Genomic DNA, 16,749 nt, shown 5'->3' on the forward strand with positions numbered 1-16,749 from the left:
CAGGCAAAAGAAAACTAGTCACTCATGGTCTCAACACCCAAAAAGCAACCACTATTCATTTTAGTTTACTTCCTTTAAATGAAAGAAAAATACACTTAAAAATACTGTAAATATATTTATAATTTTGTATCCTCTATTTTTACTTAATATTATAGCATAACCATTTCTCCCATGCTATTAAAAACTCTATATGCCCTTCTGAAAATGGCTAAAAAATAGTTCATCATCCTTACTCTTTTCCAGAAGGAATTTGGATGAGGAAAACAATTATGTATCTTGATGTGGTAAGTGAAGGCAAATAGATGCCCATCATTATGTTGAAAAATTATCAGGAAATGCAGTTTCTCCTTACCTGTTCTTGGTGAATGCGTTTTGGTGGTTTCTTTCCTAAAGTAACAGGTCTTCTTTTCTATTTTAAGGCCAGAGCGTAGCTGCATAAAGTACATGGGGCAAACTTCTTCAGCCTTCTGTTGGGATTCTGAGCAATTGAAAAAATTGTGATACCATTTCATTCCATCCACCTTTATCCTTTTACAAACCCTGAGTGTACCAGACCAAGAAAGCAACTACAGGTCCACAGTATCTTATCAGAAACCTTGGGGCCAGTTGTGTTTCAAAATTCAGAGTTTACTAGATTTTAAGATTGTCATGTAGACCATATATTGTATATAACTAGAACACCCAGCAGGGACTAGGGCAGCACCTCATAATAAAAAATTAATAATTTTATAGTGAAACAGGAAAATTTACATAAAGTGAAATAAATAAAGACCTCATGTGGTTCAGGTCAGGATTTTACTGTCAAATGAGTTCAGGTCATATTTTGCTGTCAAACGCGATACGAAAAACTTTAGGTCTTTAGAAAATTTTTTTTTTTTTTTTTTTTCTTTTTGCGGTATGCGGGCCTCTCACTGTTGTGGCCTCTCCCGTTGCGGAGCACAGGCTCCGGACGCACAGGCCCAGCGGCCATGGCTCACGGGCCCAGCCGCTCCGCGGCATATGGGATCCTCCCAGACCGGGGCACGAACCCGTATCCCCTGCATCGGCAGGCGGACTCTCAACCACTGCGCCACCAGGGAGGCCCTTAGAAAATATTTTGGTTTCAAAATTGGTTTAAGGGAGTGTGGATCTACATCCAACATATAGCAATTTTTGCCTAACTGAGGGGGAGCTCGTTGATCATATGAAATCTACAATCATTTCTACTTATCTAGAATATACTTTTAGTAATTTTGGAGAGATGACTATAGTCTATATATTGATACTAAAAATAGCCGATCATGTTAGGGAGCTTTCTGCCTATGTTTTCTTCTAGGAGTTTTGTGGTTTCAGGTCTTACATTTAAGTCTTTAATCCATTGGGCGTTAATTTTTGTGAGTGGTGTAGATAGGAGTTAGGTTTCATTCTTTTACATGTTATTATCCAGTTTTCCTAGCACTGTTTATTGAAGAGACCATTGAGTATTTTTGACTCCCTTGTCAAATATTAGTGTGTCTACAGTGGGCCAATCACTGTGCTGATAATTCTACATACTGTTTCCTTTAACCCTTCACAAATAATATTGCAAGGTAGGTATTATTCTCTTTGTTTTACAGATGATGATTTGAAGTTCTTAGCAGTCATGACACTTGCCCAAGCTTACAGGTCTGGTGAGAAGTTGTGACTCAAGTGTGTCTAATATCAAAGCTATGCTTCCATCTACCTCCATCTAAAAAAATGCTACACTACAACTTTAGGGAATAGCAAAATGCAAATTGAAATTAAATCAGTTGAAGTAAAAAATATATAATCAGTTATTCAGTAATTCTTATTTCATTTATCCAAATAAAAATTAAAATCTCAAATAAAACATTAAATTTGTCACTTGGAAATCATAAAAAGCCTTTCAAAGTCAAATAGAAAAGAAACACTTGAGTCATAGGATCTCAATTTCCAACATTATAGTAAATGAATTATCATGCAATTTATGCAATATAGCCAAATTTCAATTATTGACAGTAATTCAGAAAATGAAAATAATTACTTGTGATTTGAGATCCATTCTATGATTTTTTTTTTAATTCTCAAGAAGATTTTCCTTCCTAATAGGCTTTACAAAGTTAAGTGGAATAAACTTTTGTTAGTTACTTTTTTTTTTTTGCGTTACGCGGGCCTCTCACTGTTGTGGCCTCTCCCGTTGCGGAGCACAGGCTCCAGACGCACAGGCTCAGTGGCCATGGCTCACGGGCCCAGCCGCTCCGCGGCATGTGGGATCTTCCTGGACCGGGGCACGAACCTGTGTCCCCTGCATTGGCAGGCGGACTCTCAACCACTGCGCCACCAGGGAAACCCGTTAGTTACTGTTTTGAATTATCTATATCTTACTTCCAATTCAGATAGGCATCTACCTTTAAATATCTTCAACTGTCTGAACAGGGCAAGGCCATTAAATCATACTCATTCACCCTGGAAATCCTTAATATTCCTTTATAATACAGATATGTCAGCTATGGTATCTCACATTTATATAGTGCAAAGATAATTTACAAAGCTGTGCCAGAGCCAACACTGAACTTGGTCTCCTGACAACTAATTTAATACAATATGTCATTAATTGCATGTTTTGTGCTGGTCTTAGCCTGTCAATAGCCAGTGTTGTTTTTGGACTGGCTGTTAAGGTTCTTATTATGATTGCAAGATGACCTTCAGCAATAACCATCAGGAAACTGAAGAAATAAAGGTTAATTAATTATAGGATCTGTAAATTACACTGCATATCTGGGACCCCACCGAGAAGTCACAGGTAGAGAGGGTACACGGGCGTGGGGTTCTGCTTTTATTGGGGTTGAGGGTGGGAGCCTAGGATAGCGAGAGTTCGCTATTTATTGGTGAATTTAAAAGCAGGAATTTAAAGTGTGGGAAGAGAAAAAAAGAAAGTAGTCCAAATGGCCAGTTATGAAAATCAGCCAAGATCTCCTTTTCTTTATCTAGTCTTGTGGCTGGCCATGTATTTATTTGAGATAGCCATCTTTGAAGTAGATGCCTCTTTGAAGTGGATACCTCTTTGAAGTGCATGCCTCAGCAAAGCTTAAGTCGGGCACTTGCCTTACAAAATAGAAAAACAAAATCCAGCTGTCAGGGTTTACACTATACAGTATCACATTGTCTCTTCAGAGTTAAAAGGCATAAGATGATGCTCTAAGCATGCTCATTCCTGTATGCTTCTCATTGTGTGTAGCATCCCATGAGGTATCCCATGCCAAGTATGTCTAATATTGAGAGTGGACTCTTTGGGGAGGAGGATATGGGTCTTGGGTAGTTAGAAGTGAGGGTCATAGCACTGGGGAAATATTATGGATGTAGAAGAAGAGAACTGGGGGCTAAATATGTGAATGTAAGGGCTAGCATCTAGTGAGACAAACACTGGGTATAATTCCTTGGGGGCTGACTGTGTTTGAAGTATTTAAAATACTTTACATTGGGAGAGTGTGGAAGAAGGTATACTTTGGTATTCGGGGCAGCTGAAACTGTGGTGTGAGGGATGTGTTCTTGGGAGGAAAGCATGAAGCTGTCATGGCCATGGGAGTTCTGTAGAAGAGAGTGTTCCACTAGGGTCAAAGAGCCAGCTCAAACTTATGAAAAGGCTGTTGCCATTTCCTATGTCTCCATCCTGCTTGATATCTGAGGGCAGTGTATTTATATGGCTTTTAAGGAAATTCTCATAAGCAGTTTCATCATAGCAACTGCATGATGAAATCCCTCAGGCCTTTCTGGTGAGTAAATGGGAATGGGCCTGGAAATCTTTTTGTAGAGCCAGACCATGGCTGACAGGAACTACAGAAGGGAATCACTTCATCTTTCATTTTTTCCCCAAACACTAATTTTACCAAGGTCTCTTTGCCCTGTTTACTACCTTTGACCCATTTGTTGCATTTGACTTGGGGATCACATCCTTCTTTGAACCCTTCTTCCCTTATTGTTGTATCAGCTGTCTCCTTGGATTCTCCTTGTTTCCCTCTGATCAGTCCGTCTCTGTCTCTTTGTTAGTTCTTCCTTCTCTGCCTGATCCTAAAATGTTGGTGTTCCTGAAGGTTTTGTCCTTTGCCTTTTTTTCTCACTCTAGGCTTTCTTTCTGGGCAATCGTGCTTGCTCCAATGACTTCAATCATCTTTTTATATGTTGATGACTCCCCAAACTGTAACTCTACCTTTGGTCTGTCTCCTGAGCTTTATATCTGTTGCTCTTTCTCTACAGAAATTTTGATACCACAGGGCATTTTGACTAAAGTTACCTTAAAGCATGTCTATTTCTATCTATGTAGAGCCTTCTGAATTCTGGACATCTCTACCTGAATGACCTACACATACCCCAAATGCAAATATACTCATAATAAAAAAACAAATTCTTTATCTTTTACCCCCAATATATTCCTCCATAATTCCCTGTCTATAAAAACAGTACCTCTCTCTGCCATTATCTGCCCAATTTTTAAATCAGAAAGCTGAGAATTATCCATTTTCCCCTCTCTCCATCCTTCAATTCATTCGGTTTACCTTACTGATTTCACTCTCTGTACATATCTGAATTTTAGTCTTTCCATTCTGTCATCTTAGGTCAGGCCCTCATCACCGGACCCCTAAGATGAGTGCAGTAGACCTCTGACCAGTTTCTATTTCTACTCTTGCCTCCTTGCTCTATCTTCACTACTACTAACATGGTCTTTCCAAAATAAAAATGTCTTGTTTTTCCTCAATTAAACATTTTCAGTTGGTTCCCTACTGTCCACAGGATAAAGTGAAACCTCCTTCACTGTAACAGAAGATCTTCTGTGGAGAGCTGCAAACTAAAGGGGGTGATCCCTACTCAGTTCTACCTCCAACTATTGCCATGTAAGGATATGGGCCCATTTGTTGCTAGATCTTCAGATTTTTTGAGAGAAACCACACGTTCAGACTTTTATGCAAAATCTCCCAATTTTAAAATGTTGTCTCAATTAAAAGACAACAGTAACACTATTCAGGCCAACTAAAATACTCCTGCTGGATAGATATGTCCCAGGGCTCCCGTATTGTGACCTTTGGATAGATACATAAGGACACTGTATTTTCAGGGCAGGGAAAGTGTTGATGGATGTGGGGGAGAGGAATTAACAGAGGAGAATGGCCTGACCCTGAGGAGTAGCTTCCTAGAAATGGGGAAGGAGATGAGTTTGGGGAGAGGCTTTACTCTAGCTCATGAAGTCCCGTACCCTGTTGGCACTAGAGGTGAAATGCCCTGGTGCTGATCAGAACTTATGTGGGACCTGACTGTATGGATACCTGTAGTGGTTGGGTATTGCGTTTTATGGCTTTGTGATTGTGTAAGATCCTGCTAGCCAGGGGAGGAGAAGGAATTAAAATGAACTTTGTTGTTTGGGGGCTCAGAGCAGTTTATTTAGAAAAATAAGATGTGACATTTCTTGCACCCTGAGTTTTGAAAAGCAGTTCATACCTGTCACACACCACACAGGTATCTGTTGAAATTTTAGCCAGGAGTGTTTAAATAATGACAATTATAGTATTAAACTGAGCCAATATTGTTGGAAGGGAAAATCTGCTAAGGAACCATAAAAATAATGTGATGAAATTTGGGATTATCTTTATCATTGTTTCTCTGAATGGTGTAAATAAGCTGTTAGGGCCACTGAACCCTGACAGGTGGGGTTACATTTTCATTTTCCATCAATGCCAGCAACTCTGGTGTATATTCCAGCCTGCTCCCTCCCTCATTCCAGCATCTACATAGAGCCCACATCTCCTAGGGTACAAAGAAAATTCATTCTTTATTAAGAGGGAATTTGGGGACACAGAGTCACTTCTAATGAGTCACTGTTCCTGCAAGGAGCATTTTGACTCAGACATAAATAAAACAACTAACTTAGCTGTGATTTCCTGGTGATTCAGAAACCATGGTCCAATTACTGGTTTGCCTACTTACAAAAGAAGAGCATGGGTGGGCCAGAGCCTCAGGGAGACAGAAATGATATTCTTTAACACTGCTTTCCTTCTGGCCTAAAATGTTCAGGGAAATGCAGAAGAGCACAAAGGACAAAGGTATGCCAGTCCCCCCTACCATTTCTCATACTCTATTTTCTTTCTGGTCCACCAGAGCTCTGTTAATTCTTTTGTGTTACTGCTCTCAAATGAAAAACATGAGAATAAATTTGCATAATTCTTTTCTAGGATAAGTAATTTTAAGAATCAAAGATGTTAATAGTCCTTTGGTCTTAAAGCTAAGGCTACTACCTGACTTAGTTACTTTTCAACTTATTCCAAACACTTTGAGTTTGCAATTGGACAGACTTGAGCATCATTTGGTCAATTCTGCTTTATTTGGGTCCTGGATTATTCAAATATATTTGCTTGTTATTCTCTCCTTTATCAGAAGTCTCAAGTCAAGACCACAAACTTGACATACCAAAGGTCTTAAATGTTTGTTGAATAAAAGTGGGTCCATTTAAATTTTTGTTAGGAAATCTGGGGAAAAGGTTTTGGGATTTGGTGGCAGGAGGCGTGGGTAGAGAAGGGGTTAATATGAAGGACCATAATGATGTTTATCACTATTAGCAGGTTTAAGTCATCTGAGCCACTCCTGTTCTGTGATATATCAAATAAGCAAAAGTTGGCCAGATATAGTCTGTTTAAAACCAGCACTGGGCTTCGCTGGTGGCGCAATGGTTGAGAGTCCGCCTGCCGATGCAGGGGACACGGGTTCGTGCCCCGGTCCGAGAAGATCCCACATGCCGCAGAGGGGCTAGACCCATGAGCCATGGCCGCTGAACCTGAGCATCCGGAGCCTGTGCTCCGCAAAGGGAGAGACCAGAACAGTGAGAGGCCCGCGTACCGCAAAAAAAAAAAAAAAACCAACAACAACAAAAAACAGTACTGACTGTGTTACACATTTATGAGCCATCCCTTTCAATTTCAGCTCTTGTATTCTTAGTAGTTTTTGGTAAGGTAGAGTGTATAAACATTGGAATAATAAAGATTTGGTAACAGATAAAAAATAGTGTGTAAAACAATCAGAAAGGCTTAAGTCCTTACTTCTCAACTTCGGAGATTTTACCAAGGCTTTGCCTGCTGAGCTGTTCATCTTTGCTAGGGAAATTTTGGTGGTTGAATACTTCATTTTAGGCTTCATTTTTCAGGCTTCTGTTGGATTAACATATAACATTAGTTCAATTGTCTCAACTTGAAAACAAACAGAAACAACTGTGGCTAACTCAATATAAAATTGATAACATAGCCACATAGAGAAAATAATAATTTCAGTAAAATTTGAACATCATATTCTGAATATATATCTATACTAGAAATATAGTGAGAGGACAAAAAGAACTTTAAAGAAATCTTAAACTTTACTTTGTGGGTTTGTTTTTAGTGGAAATATTGTTATTGAAATTCTAGATTGTTTTTGCTATACTATGGAATAAAACAAATGTATTGGTGTTATAGGATTTTCACTTCAGGGCAAAGGAGATATAAATATAAAATAAAAGAAGAAGGGAAAATCCCTGTAGTGTAAAATTTGAATTAGCAATATCAGTGTGCCCATATCTTAGTTTCCACATACTTTCTCCACTAAAAGGAACCAGGATTCTAGATCTGGGCTGGGAAACTAGAAGTGAACATTGAGTATCTTGTTGTGCCATAAAGCAGTGAGTCATTAAAAAACTAGTCAGATTATGTCAAAAGGACACAGGAGCCCTTTGAAGGGTCTCCTGCTGGGCAAATTTGGCATACTTTGTGCATCAAAAAAATGATGGTTGCTACCTGGGCACTTTGGTGAGGCTAATGGCAGACTCTGGGAAGGTTCACGCCAAGGAGTACTTCCCAGAACTTCTGCTGCCAGTGTCCTTGTCCCCATGGTGAGCCACAGCCACCCCCCGCCTCTGCAGGAGACCCTCCAACACTAGCAGTCATGTGGATGACAGGCTTTTGGTGCTCCAGCCGGGCATCAAGGCTGTGACTCTGAGGTGGGAGAGCCAAGTTCAGGACACTGGTCCACAAGAGACCCCCCAGCTCCATGTAATGTCAAACAGCAAAAATCTCCCAGAGATCTCCATCTCAATGCCAAGGCCCAGCTCCAATCAATGGCCAGCAAGCTACAGTGCTGGACACCCTATGCCAAACAACTAGTAAGACAGGAACACAACCCCATCCATTAGCAGAAAGGCTGCCTAAAATCATAATAAGGCCACAGACACCCCAAAACACACCACCAGATGTGGACCTGCCCACCAGAAAGACAAGATTCAGCCTCATCCACCAGAACACAGGCACTAGTCCCCTCCACCAGGAAGCCTACACAACCCACTGAACCAACTTTAGCCACTGGGGACAGACACTGGAAACAACGGGATCTACGAACCTGCAGCCTGCAAAAAGGAGACCCCAAACACAGTAAGATAAGCAAAATGAGAATACAGAGAAACACACAGCAGATGAAGGAGCAAGGCAAAAACCCATGAGACCTAACAAAGAGGAAATAGGCAGTCTACCTGAAAAAACAATTCAGAATAATGATAGTAAAGATGATCCAAAATCTTGGAAATAGAATAGTGAAAATACAAGAAACGTTTAACAAGGACCTAGAAGAACTAGAGCAAACAGTGATGAACAACACAATAAATGAAATTAAAAATTCTCTAGAAGGGATCAATAGCAGAATAACTGAGACAGAAGAACGGATAAGTGACCTGGAAGAGAAAATAGTGGAGATAACTACTGCAGAGCAGAATAAAGAAAAAAGAATGAAAAGAATTGAGGACAGTCTCAGAGACCTCTGGGCCAATATTAAATGCACCAACATTCGAATTATGGGGGTCCCAGAAGAAGAAGAGAAAAAGAAAGGGACTGAGAAAATATTTGAAGGATTATAGTTGAAAACTTCCCTAATATGGGAAAGGAAGTAGTTAATCAAGTCCAGGAAGCACAGAGGGTCCCATACAGGTTAAATCCAAGGAGAAACACGCCAAGACACATATTAATCAAACTATCAAAAATTCAATACAAAGAAAACATATTAAAAGCAGCAAGGGAAAAACAACAAATAGCACCCAAGGCAATCCCCATACGGTTAACAGCTGATGTTTCAGCAGAAACTCTGCAAGCCAGAAGAGAGTGGCAGGACATATTTAAAGTGATGAAGGAGAAAAACCTACAAGCAAGATTACTCTACTCAGCAAGGATCTCAATCAGATTTGACAGAGAAATTAAAAGCTTTACAGACAAGCAAAAGCTAAGAGAATTCAGCACCACCAAACTAGCTTTACAACAAATGCTAAAGGAACTTGTCTAGGCAGGAAACACAAGAGAAGGAAAAGCCCTACAATAACAAACCCAAAACAATTAAGAAAAGGGTAATCAAACATACATATTGATAATTACCTTAAATGTAAATGGATTAAATGCTCCAACCAAAAGACATACATTAGCTGAATGGATACAAAAACAAGACCCATATATGTGCTGTCTACAAGAGACACACTTCAGATCTAGGGACACATACAGACTCAAAGTGTGGGGATGGAAAAAGATATTCCATGCAAATGGAAATCAGAAGAAAGCTGGAGTAGCAATTCTCATAGCAGATATAATAGACTTTTAAATAACAGCTATTAGAAGAGATAAAGAAAGACACTACATAATGATCAAGGGATCAATCCAAGAGGAAGATATAACAATTGTAAATATTTCTGAGCCCAACATAGCATTTCCCTTATGTATTGAGGTGCTCCTAACAGCCATAAAAGGGGAAATCGACAGTAACACAATAAGAGTAGGGGACTTTAACACCCCACTTTCACCAATGGACAGATCATCCAAAATGAAAATAAATAAGGAAACACAAGCTTTAAATGATACATTAAACAAGATGGACTTAATTGATATTTATAGGACATTCCATCCAAAAACAACAGAATACACATTTTTCTCAAGTGCTCATGGAACATTCTCCAGGATAGATCATATCTCGGGTCACAAATCAAGCCTTGGTAAATTTAAGAAAATTGAAATTGTATCAAGTATCTTTTCCAACCACAACGCTATGAGACTAGATATCAATTACAGGAAAAGATCTGTAAAAAATGCAAACACATGGAGGCTAAACAATACACTACTTAATAACCAAGAGATCACTGAAGAAATCAAAGAGGAAATCAAAAAATACTTAGAAAAAAATCACAATGAAAACACAACAACCGAAAACCTATGGGATGCAGGAAAAGCAGTTCTAAGAGGGAACTTTATAACAATACGATCCTACCTTAAGAAACAAGAAACATCTCAAACAAACAACCTAACCTTACACCTAAAGCAATTAGAGAAAGAAGAACAAAAACCCCCCAAAGTTAGCAGAAGGAAAGAAATCATAAAGATCAGATCAGAAATAAATGAAAAACAAATGAAGGAAACAATAGCAAAGATCAATAAAACTAAAAGCTGGTACTTTGAGAAGATAAACAAAATTGATAACCCATTAGCCAGACTCATCAAGAAAAAAAGGGAGAAGACTCAAATCAATAGAATTAGAAATGAAAAAGGAGAAATAACAAATGACACTGCAAACCTACAAACAATAAATGCTGGAGAGAGTATGGAGAAAAGGGTACCCTCTTGCACTGTTGGTGGGAATGTAAATTGATACAGCCACTATGGAGAACAGTACAACATTCCTTAAAAATCTAAAAATAGAAGTACCATATGACCCAGCAATTCCACTACTGGGTGTATACCCTAAGAAAACCATAATTCAAAAAGATATATGTACCACAATATTCATTGCACCACTATTTACAATAACCAGGACATGGAAGCAACCTAAATGTCCATTAACAGTTCAATGGATAAAGAAGATGTGGCACATATATACAATGGAATATTACTCAGCCATAAAAAAGAATGAAATTGAGTTATTTGTAATGAGGTGGATGGACTTAGAGTCTGTCATACAGAGTGAAGTAAGTCAGAAAGAGAAAAATACCATACGCTAATGCACATATATGGAATCTAAAAAAAAACAGTACTGATGAACCTAGTTGCAGGGCAGGAATAAAGATACAGATGTAGAAAATGGACTTGAGGAAACAGAGGGGGAGGGGTAAGCTGAGAAGAAGTGAGAGAGCAGCACTGACATATATACAGTACCAAATGCAAAATGGGTGGCTAGTGGGAAGCTGCTGCATAGCACAGGGAAATCAACTCGATGCTTTGTGACAACGTAGCAGGCTGGGATAGGGAGGATGGGAGGGAGGCTCAAGAGGGAGGGGGTGTGGGAATATATGTATACATATAGCTGATTCACTTGGTTGTACAGCAGAAAATAACACAACATTGTAAAGCAACTATACTCCAATAACGATTAACAAAACAAAACAAAAAAACAAAGTACAATGGGAAACCAAAGAAGGGTTTTAAGTAATATTGAATATGACTTAGTTTTTCAAAGAGTGCTCTGGCTGCCATTTTAGGAACAGATCGAGGGCAGTAAGAGGGTAGGAATGAAACCAGTAGGGAGTCTGCATTAGTGCAAACTCTTAATAATGATGGTGGTGGCGATAATGCTAACGGTTATAACAGTTACAGTATCTTGGGCATCTTCTGTGGGTCAGATGTTTTACATACATTATTTATAATTGTCACCATGACACTAGTATTTGAATATGATTGCCTCCATTTTAGAAGTGAGGAAATAGAGGCTCAGAGAGATCAAGTATTTTGGAAAAGGCCACATAGCTAATAAGTAACAAATCCAGAATCTGAAATCAAGTCCATCTGGTTCTTTCTCTTATTCCATGGAAGCCATTGGTAGAATGAGGTAGAATTAAATTCCTGGGCCTTTAATTCCATTCACTGTCTCATCAAGATTTCATGTTCTTGTTTGTGCAGAGGATCTCTGAGGGTGTGATGGAATTACACAACCCATTGTTGGGTACCAGAAAATTACTGAAAGAAGTCAGCATCCCAAAAGTTGTCCTGGCTGGTAGGAGGAAGAAAAAATGGGGATTATGTCTAAGCTTGGCAACACTGTATGACTTAATTCTGAGAGATTTTGCAGGGAAGCAGAAGGGAGAAGGTAAGAGAGGAGTGTACTCACACTGACCCTCTACTCCCTTGGTTGTGGTGGCTTCACTTCGTTCTTCTGGGGGAGATCAGAATAAGTGATGTCGAAGAAAGGGAGGTTGAGTTTGGGGAACCATGAGATTGCACTCAAACTGAATCACTTCCTGTCCCCCACTCCCCACTGCTCTGAAAGTCTCTACATGCCTCCTAGGGAGAGGAAACACTCTATTAAGAAATCTGGCAAATCAATCTATGAATCAAGCCGAAACTTTTGTTGGAGGAGGGGAAGGATGGTATGAGTTTTTAGGGAAACTTTCTTTTATGTCTTTAAGGTAAATAACACAATATTTATAAAACACTTCTATGCTTTCTTACAGTTTTCCTGGATTCAGTCTTATCTAATAATTTTTATACACTGGTATGACCTGCCCTTCAAACTTTCTAGCCTCACACAGCCCCTTCCTCTATGCCCTGTGCATTTTACACCCACTGGACTATTTACTGTTCCTCAAGCTACCATGCACTTTCACACCTCCGTGCCTTGCTCAAGTTGTTCCTCTTGCTAAACTTGCCTCTTCCCCTTTACCTGGGAAACTTCTATTTAACCCTTAGAGCTCAATTCAAATTCCTTTGTCTCCCAATCAGCAGAATTTATTGCTTCCTCCCTTATTCGCTTATCGTATCCAACTTTATTTGTTTCCCTATTTCCTTCACTGGACTGCTATTTCCTTGGGAACCAGCATTATACCTTAGTCATCTTTTGTTTTCCAAGCAGCTACCCATAAGCAGGCACTCAATAAATGTTGTGTAATTTGGATCTGTGCTTACAAAAACCCTACAAACTAGACAAGGCAGGCATCACCAGCGGGACATATATGGAAGCCCTGTCCAAATCCCAAAGATCCACAGAGTGGTGGAACTGGAACTGTGGGTTGAACAGTGTGAAATGGGCACTACTGAATTTTGACCTACAGAAATGACAGTTTTATATGGCTCAGCCTAATAGAACCCAGGTCTTCTTGTTCTTGGGTCAATGCTTTTGCTAAAGCATTTAAAGAAGCTGACATTATGTTTGGTCTCTGGCCCTGTGGTTTTAGTGTGATCAACATTTTGAATTATTTAGTTCAATGTGTTGTTTTATTCCCCTTGGTTGCCCCTCCCCATGCCTCACATACTTTGGAGACCCAGCTGTGTATTGGACCAAGTCTTTAGTAATTTTTGAAGAAGCAGAGGTAGAATGACCTCCCATTCTCAAGCTTAGACCCAGGATTTGCTCCCTCCCCACAGGGCTTTTCAGCTCTCTAGGTCACAGTCTCCTCATCTCAAAAATGAAGAGGGTTCTTGAAAGCCAGGGTCTTCTTATCCTTTTGACTCTCTTTCCTGTGCTTCTATACAGGTTCCTGGTTCAGCCCCTTCTTTCCCCTCTCCCTGGGTTTGGTTCTATACCAGCCGCACCAGCCCCTTGACCACCCAAAAGATGCCATCCTCGGAGAAATGCACAAGCTCTGCCTCAGCCCTGTGCCCTTCTCCTCTCTTTTCACTAACCTTATAGCAGACAGGATGAGGCAGGTGGACAAGGGAGCATTAAGTAACCTAGATGTCATATCTTGGGTAGAGGTGGATCCGAAATCAAGGTACATAATGGACTTGGGTATGTTTTGTTTTAGAGCAAACTTAAAGTGAAAATGGAAGTCTATTGAGTCTGTAGTGTAGATTTGTTTTTGTTTTTATGGATTCAGAGAGCCCCAAGTGCTAGAAGAAAGCAATGTATGGGAATGAAACAACATAGAATAAATAGGTCTTTGGTTTTAGTTTGACTCTGAAGTTTAAAGTTGAGATCACTTTTTTCTTTTACTTTGAACATTCTTTTTAAGTAAAACTGGACAAGTAATATACAAATTATGAATTTTGTAAAAATTCAAAGGAGTATGAAAAATTCAATAGGATATTTGAAGAGTTAAAAGATCTGTATATTAAAAAATTAACCTTTATATAGTGTTCACTCTGTGTCAATACTGTACTGTACTAAGTGCTTTATATATATAACTCATTCAATCATCAGAGCAGTTTTATCAGGGGGTACTATTATCTTTCCCATTTTACAGATGAGGAAACTGAAGCACAGAGAGATCAAAGAACTTGCGTAAGATCCCGTAGCCTAAAACCTCAAGCACACTTTTAGAATTCATGAGGTACTCCAGAAAAGGGGTGGAGAAATTCAAATCTGTTGGCTTTCAGATCTTCTTCCCTATTCCTGAGCCCAGAGCAGAAACCTCTTTTCCATACTGGGCTTCTGCTTAAAGTTTTCTAGGTCAAAAAGTTTTCCCTACTAAGAAAACAAAATTAAAAGTTTGAAAATATGACATGACACCTGGATTATTTGACCTTGTAAGGGAGGGTGAAACTGAGACTCAGTTCATACGCCATCAGTGGTGGTCTAGCTAGTGATTAGATTTAGCAACATCATAAGGAGAAATCATTATAATCATTACAGTTTGTGGGTGGAAGAGGAAATTTTCAAAACTTTTTAAGAAGTAGAATCCTTTTCTGAGAAAGGAATATTGAATAGAACCCCCAAGACACAAAAAAGAGAAAATCAGGAATTTGTTAATTTATTAATATAACTATGGTTTATATATTTAAATTTATAATATTTGCTCATTATAAAGTTAATTAATCAGTTAATTAATCATAACAGTGGATTAGTTACCATGGCCAACCCACCTGACAAAACAATTATAATGCTGTAAGAAATATTTTTTAAAGTTTTTTCAAATTTATCGTTGAGCTGGCATGAAAGTAAAGAATGTATAGTAGGCATGCAAGCTTGGCTTTTTCCTAAAGTTGTCTGCTAAATGCTAGAGAGAGCGGACAACTACATGAAGTGCGGGGGCCAGGAAATAAAGCCCAGGATGTGCCTAAGATGGGGATCCTAATAGGGAATTGCTTTACAAACCTGGATATCCAAAGGGCTACACTCACAAGTTAAGGCTGATTGAGATAAATAAACCCCACTTGCAGAAGGGGATAACTAGGAAGCTTGTTTGTCTGAGGGAAGGGAAACCATTCCTCTGAGAATTTATCTCCTCATGAAAAGTCAGCCCCCACAGGGGTTTGCAGCCTGTATTCACACTCACTACCTGTGTGCCTCCAAAAGCCTGAAATAGAGAATTAAACATAAAATGGTTTTAGGTTGGTAGTATCCCAAGGCATATTGGAAAGGAAAACTCAAATCTTATCTTGATGAATTTTACCAGCTGCAACTCAAGCCACAGAATATTCACAGAGACAAATTTTCAGGATGAATGAGTAATTTGCAGTCAAGATTTATAAAACAAACAAGAATACTAGGCATCATGGTGAGAGCCCATGGAGGGAACAGACAGCAGAATCCAACCTCCAAAGGCTTCATATATTAGAACAATCAGAAATGACATATAAAACAACTGATTTTTTTTAAAACAACTGATTTTAATATGTTTAAGTAGAGTTCTAAAAAGATTGAAAACATGAACAAAGAACAAATGGATTTGAAAAAGAGCCAAATAGAATATCTAGAAATGAAATATATATTGTTGAAATTAAAGCTCCATGGATTGATTAAACAGATTAGACACATATGGAGAGAGTCAGTGAACTAGAAAATATATCTGAAGATATTCCTTGGAATACAATCCAGGAACACTTAAAGATGAAAAGTAGGGACTTCCCTGGTGGTCCAGACTTCGCCTTCCAATGCAGGGGTTGTGGGTTAGATCCCTGTTCAGGGAGCTAAGATCCCACATGCCTCGTGGCCAAAAAACCAAAACATAAAACAGAAGCAGTATTGTAACAAATTCAATAAAGACTTTAAAAAAATAATTATTACTTTTTTAAAAAGACGAAAAATATAAAAATGGGGGTAAGAGACTTCAAGGACAGAATGAGACAGTCTAATGTGTGTCTATTTGGAATTTTAGAAGGAGATAGAATAGGAAAGGAGCAATATTTGAAGATATAAAGGCTGAGAACTTTCCAGAATTATTGAAAGACCCCAATCCTCAGATCTAAAAATCCCAATGAATCCCAAGTAGGTTTAAAAAAAGAAAAAAATCTACATCTTGATATATTAATTATGAAACTGCAGAACATTTTTAAAAAGAGAGAAGATTGCAATATCAGTCACTGAAGACAATGAAACTATTTGGATGAGCAAAAAAGGAAATTTTGATTGGGTTTATTGATCAGTGTTTAGTCTTAGAGTAGCCCCAGAACCTGTGAAATTAGCATCACATATTTGTAGAACCACTAAAGCACATTTGCCGTCCACTGAGTACCATTAAAAACTTCAGGGCTGGCCTAAAACTCCTTATTTACAGATGAGGGAAGTGATACTCAAAGCAGGTCTTACTTAAGGTCACACAGCTAGTGAATGAGTATATGGTAGAGGACCAGGACCAGAACTTAGGTCCTCACAGAGCAGTAGCTATGACTGCTCTTTCCTCTATAACCTGCTAATGTTTCATTAAAATTTTAAGCAACAACAGCGAAGAAAAACAAAGTGTGAAGAAAATACAGGGAACTGTTCCATTTTATCAGGGAAATTTTTGATGCTGTCCTTTTGTCTCAAGTATGGAATTTAATAAATGTTTGAATACCTTCTTCCACAGTGCAATGTCCCACCTCT

At 38.8% G+C, this 16,749-nt stretch overlaps 2 protein-coding genes across 3 annotated transcripts in view; one reads left to right on the forward strand and one right to left on the reverse strand.

Annotated features, from left to right (window-relative positions):
- The window catches only part of RANBP6 (RAN binding protein 6), a 286,493-nt gene that overhangs the window by 153,485 nt on the left and 116,259 nt on the right, over positions 1-16,749 (forward strand). The gene's annotated exons all lie outside the window — the stretch shown is intronic.
- Positions 1-16,749, reverse strand: part of IL33 (interleukin 33) — a 32,380-nt gene that overhangs the window by 5,192 nt on the left and 10,439 nt on the right. For both annotated transcript variants that reach the window (XM_060101401.1, XM_060101402.1), the window contains exons 3-4: positions 7,062-7,169; positions 353-478 (exon numbers count right to left, since the gene is read on the reverse strand). In XM_060101401.1, coding sequence (XP_059957384.1) covers positions 353-478; positions 7,062-7,158 — 223 coding nt within the window. In that variant the 5' untranslated portion in view covers positions 7,159-7,169. The remainder of the gene's footprint in view (positions 1-352; positions 479-7,061; positions 7,170-16,749) is intronic.

The sequence above is a fragment of the Mesoplodon densirostris genome, chromosome 6 (genome assembly GCF_025265405.1).
Source record: "Mesoplodon densirostris isolate mMesDen1 chromosome 6, mMesDen1 primary haplotype, whole genome shotgun sequence".
Classification (NCBI taxonomy): Eukaryota; Metazoa; Chordata; class Mammalia; order Artiodactyla; family Ziphiidae; genus Mesoplodon; species Mesoplodon densirostris.